Source organism: Octopus bimaculoides, chromosome 2 (assembly GCF_001194135.2).
Source record: "Octopus bimaculoides isolate UCB-OBI-ISO-001 chromosome 2, ASM119413v2, whole genome shotgun sequence".
NCBI lineage: Eukaryota > Metazoa > Mollusca > Cephalopoda > Octopoda > Octopodidae > Octopus > Octopus bimaculoides.
In genome coordinates this window covers 1535106-1540581 of record NC_068982.1, presented here as the reverse complement: position 1 = coordinate 1540581, position 5476 = coordinate 1535106, and the positions used below count along the sequence as shown (strand labels likewise).

Sequence of the window (5476 nt, the reverse complement as noted above, 5' to 3'; positions counted from 1 at the left end):
TGGGATTTTCATTTTTTTTTTTTGTGGAAAAGATGTGAGGAAGACAGGTTTTGTGAAATAATGTTTTGGGGACAATTGCATACAGAAATGAACAAGTTACCTGATAAGTAACCTGATTCTGACATTGAAGTGTTCCAAAATGTCCTCAAAAAGACAGCTGAAGAATACCTTTCAAAATATATGTAGTGAGGGAATGAGATTTGCTGAGTTGAGCAGAATGTGTCAGCCTGCAACCGAAAAACAGCTGGAAATAGGTTGTGATATTGCAGATCCTGTCATGACGTTTCTGCCCAAGAATTTCCGATAGAGGACTATACAAGACACCATTGCATGCTTCAACATCGATTTTGATTTCTCATTTCTTATATCCAAGTATGACCGACCCAGGGGAAATAGTTTGTGAAGTTGAACGGGAGGAGTGCACAAATCGACATCCCAGCCGAGATGCTGGCAGCAACCGCTGAAGACGACGGTGTGCCAGTATGTGTCGGTTAAAACGCGAGGACTTGAGGCAGCGAATCTGTTGTTACGAGTTTGGTGAAAATATAAGCGGATACAAAACATGTCACAGGGCAAGGTAGTTCAGGTTTATGGAGGTCCTCAAATCTGTTCAGTCGATTCCAACTGGCTGACAGGTGCCAAATGGATTTCTAGAATGCACCAATGTGAGCATCTAATAATCTAAATAATATCTACATAGAATAGTTTGTCGGCCAGTAAACGGGGGAGCATAGATTGCCCACAAATCAAAAATGTCGGTTACAAATCCACAAATCTGTGGTCTGTACGGTCGACCTACAGACCGCGTAGAGAGAGACTCAATTACTGGAAATTGACCTCGTCTTTCTCACGCAGCCTGTTTACAAAGATAATAAATAATATCATAATCAATGTAAACTGCAGATTTATTAAGAACAACAATATTTGTATACCATAATCAGCGTTCATTTCCTTTGCATACTCTTACATCTCTAAGACTTGTTACATTCAATTTTAGTTTGAATGCAACACGTTCAATGTATCTACCCGTTACATTGAATAGTTTCCCAACTCCGTATTCAAACTACAATACAAGTTTCTACTTCAAGAAAAATAACATTTCATACTTAATTATCAAACCCGTCTTTATTATTTTAACCCAAATTTCGTTGATAATTTACATCGATTTTACTGAACAATATAAAGACACATCACAGTTCACTGCATTTGAACACATATTAAATTAGGGACGTCAAGCACTTTTAATTCTTTCGTCTTACACGCTTTCTACTGCTTTGTGCGTCTCGTTGTACTATTTCTGTTTCATAGAACTATTATCTGAAGAGTTAGCGTTCTCGTTTGATGCCAAGATCTCATTAATACATGTTTGATAAAAGAAGGCAAACGATTGCTAATACAGCTTTTTGTTGATATGTCACCTATGCACTTGATGTTGTCAAACGCATTCGGTAAAAATTCAAGAAATTTTAAACTCTCGGAATATATCAGCTAATATCAACATCCCTGATGTCGTAAATACATAGTTTTTAACCTAGATTGCTGAAATTTCTCTTCGTGTATAGAATTACGTCTAATACGAACATCGTTGTTGCAGTGACATAATTGACAATAGCCTGAAGGTGCTTTTACCTCGTGATTTATGATTAATGGAATGTTACTGAATATTTCAATATGTTTATGTCAAACATTAGTTATTTGTATGAGAGTTTATTTATAACAGAAACTGACCACATGGTGCTTCATGTACGTTTCTATGTAAAATCAATTGAGTGTATGTAACAGCAGTATTGAAGGAGAAAGAAGCTATTGTTGAGTATGTACAGACAGCCACGTAATTATTTTGAATATATATTTTGTAGCTTCATGCTATATTTCAGAATTGATACTCTGAAGTATGTAAAGAAAATTATTTACTTAATATTTTGTTTCAAAATTATCTAAATTGATCTCTTAACACTAAATGTCTATAATCTGTTTTGGTGAGTTAGATATATGAACATTTAGAGAACAACATTGTTTCGATCCAATCCAATAAATTTATTTCGCGCATTAAATGGAACGACATTTAGAAAACTTAAAAATTTAGATTACGTAGAAATTTTCACTTTAATAGACTGGAAGTATGCTCGAAGCTAAAGATAATAACTCATTCGCATTACGTATTCTGATTGTAACTTATTTTCAGATTTCAATATATAACAAAAATTATGCAAATAATTATAAAAGTAATGGAGAATAAATATATAATTTAATTATAACCTATATACTAAAAAAATATAGCGTATGTGTGTGTATATTTTGTATGTATGTTTATGTACGTCTATACATATTATATTTCTGTTCATTTTTAATATTTACGATATTTCATGTAATGTACATAGACTATTTTAAAATGTATAATTATTGTAAAACTTTCCTAATATATTTAATTGTGTGTATGCTTCATTATCAATATAAAATTTGTATAACACAATTCATGAGGTGCGTATTTAATAACGAAAATCCAATAATCCAAGCAATACCGTATTGACAACTTGTTCTGGCAGATAGCAACGTAAATACTTGATCACTATTGCTCTTCATCATGAGAAAACTATTTTGAGAGACTGCAGCTTTTCGACCTTATTGTGCATCTCCTAGCTGTTTCTGTGAACTCCATGAGCGAAACACTGCCTCTAAATCACACCAATGAATCGTGTTTGTTATGAAGCCACATTAAATTAAGATATTTTCAAATTCTTGAAAAGACAGTGATCTGATATTCTCGTTCGAATTTATTTACTAATGTCTATAAACAAAAACTCTAAACTCTTGTTAGATCCATCAGTTCAATGATGTAGCTTTAACAGAGGTCACATTCTCTGATGAAGGACAAACACTACAACAAGATATTCATGTTTGAATCGACCAGAAACTAATAGGAATAAAAAAAATACGTTATTTACTACATTTATTTCATGTACAGAACCATTTATATTAGTGCTTCTTATATTATCGATGCACTAAATGGCAGAGATCGGACGAACAGCTTTCATAATACAAGACAGTCAATAAAATAGGAAATGCTAAAGAATACCATAAAAACATTTAAATTTTAGTGAAAATATGGAATAATGTTATATAGTAACATATATTCGTTACAGATATTAGTTTAAGCATGAAACATTTCCTAGAGTTGTTGCAGACAAATTAAAATTTTTTAAAAGCAACGCTTTTAATTTTTGCGTGATTCGTGTTTTATAACATCTTTTGTTTTGTTTCTTCTTTATGGATTTTGGAGAGCAAGTCAAATGGATAAATTTTACCAGCGTTTTCACCTTAAACATTGCGTATATACTTCAGGAAGCATAAACTCTTGATATTTGACTTCAAAATCATTTGAAATGTTAAATTGTATAGTTCTGTTATGTAACGGTGTGAGAAACATAGTGAGTACCTTTCGTTAGATTTCATTCCTGATGTAACACAAGAAATTTTATTTATGCAAAATTCGGTGTCTTTTATCTACCGCCGGTAAAGAAATAAGGAGTAGAGTGTACATATGTCTCACCTTGTGCTATAATTGCCATATTTAGCTAGTTAGACTATATTCTTGATTAGGCAAGGAAAAACTAAGGGCAAAGAAACTTCACTGACCTCAGAAAAGAGAGCTTATAAAAACTTATATTTCATAGATTAAATGGACAAAGGTGTCCCTTGAACATGGATTTCGCTGGTCAAAAGTATCGTTGGCAACTAAAAACAGACATCTACTCCGAAATGTTAAACCTAGCTCTAATATTTCCATTACTTCGGGAGTAAATTTGAATTTCATTCCAGAAAAAAGAATCTTTTCACCAGGATATAAAAAGAAAGGTGGCAAATTTCAGATTTGGTATTTTACTCTCAAAATCTTAAGAGTAATTCTTTTCATAAATTCCAAAAAAAGAAGGAAGTTTTTCCGATGGAATTTTTAATATCGTTATGCTAATCTACTTATTTACAATTTACTATTTGACTAATGTGCAAAACAACGAAGTTTATAGATACTCTGTGCTTGACACCTCACCCTGGAGTATAACCTCCTTTTACAGTTCAAGATCTACTACGATGGAGTGCCTTCTGGTCATAGGCTTTCATGATATAGCAGCACGGCAACAAAACTCCACCTCCAAGAGAATAAGGGTACAACAAGATATAAAAATGGACTTGTGCAAATACTTGTTCCACAACTTTATTACGTCTTTCATATTTGTCATCAAAGTGCGAACTACGGAAATGAGGGCATTTCATGGCTACAAACAAATGCCGACCGCCACAACGAAAGTTATATTATCTGCGTTCGCTCCCAAATACTTCAAGTGATGAATTTTGCTAGAACACATATAAGATAAGTTGTACAGAAAATTTGATTGATTGACAAATATTTGTGCATCATGTGCACGTGCGTGCATTAGTACGGAATCATAAAACAAACAATACTGAAGAATAAACATCCAGAAAACACAAAAAGCACCGCCAGCGTCTAATAATCCTTCAGCTACATTCATATATGTACATATAGGAATCGAAACACATGTAAATTCACATACACACACACACACATATATATATACACGTACGCACATACACAGATACACAGACACACACATCTATGCACGAACATGGATAGTTATTAGCTGTAGACTGTAAACTGTCCTCATCTTCCCCATATTTTATTTTTATTTTTTTTGACACAAAAGGTTGTCAAAGGATTCTCGTCATCAACCAGCCTTGACGGGAGTTGGCTGTTCAGTCGCTGATAACACGATTCTCGGTTATACGTTAATATTATAGTTTGCTAGATACAAACGAACAGATAGACTCTGTGTGTGTGTGTGTGTGTGTGTGTGTGTGTGTGTGTGTGTGTGTGTGTGTGTGTGTGTGTGTGTGTGTGTTTATGTCAGTGTATCTGTGTATACGTGTGTAAGTATATGTGTGCATATGTGTTTATATGTATGTGTGCGTTTGGGATGTGTCAGAGAGAGAGAGAGAGAGAGAGAGAGAGAGAGAGAGAGAGAGAGAGTGAGTGAGTGAGATTCAAGGAGGTGAGACAGAGATAGAGAGTAAACCTATGTAATTTTTCAACAAATAACTATAGATCGATATTATATTCACAATATGTCGCTGTGTTTTTAATATTTTAATAGATATTAATTAACTAATTAACTAATTCTGCGTGACACTTTGAGTTGAAAAATACGTTATTTGCGCTATTACAGCAATTGAGAGTGTTCGACAGTCAGCGTTCAAAATTCAGTCAGGTACACACGCCGTGTTCGACAGAGATATTTATTCTCAACTGGAAAATTCTTTGTAAGACACAAAAGTATATTCGTTAAAATCTATTGATTTTAAATGAACAGAGATACAAATGAAAAGCACACATGTGGAGACACCAACACGCAAATACATAGCTATGCATACATACAAATGCACATACATATATATATATATA

General features: G+C 33.5%; 1 protein-coding gene across 9 annotated transcripts in view; it reads left to right on the top strand.

Annotated features, from left to right (window-relative positions):
* Positions 1-1711: 1711 nt before the first annotated feature.
* LOC128250374 (uncharacterized) overlaps positions 1712-5476 on the top strand; it is a 144666-nt gene continuing 140901 nt past the window's right edge. For 5 of the 9 annotated variants that reach the window (XR_008266424.1, XR_008266415.1, XR_008266428.1 and 2 more), the window contains exon 1: positions 1712-1831. Coding sequence is in view for 1 of the 9 variants with exons in the window: in XM_052975282.1 (XP_052831242.1) it covers positions 1816-1831 (16 nt within the window). In the remaining 8 variants the exon portion in view is untranslated. The remainder of the gene's footprint in view (positions 1832-5476) is intronic. The other 4 variants (XR_008266429.1, XR_008266427.1, XR_008266419.1 and 1 more) reach the window with 1 other exon arrangement.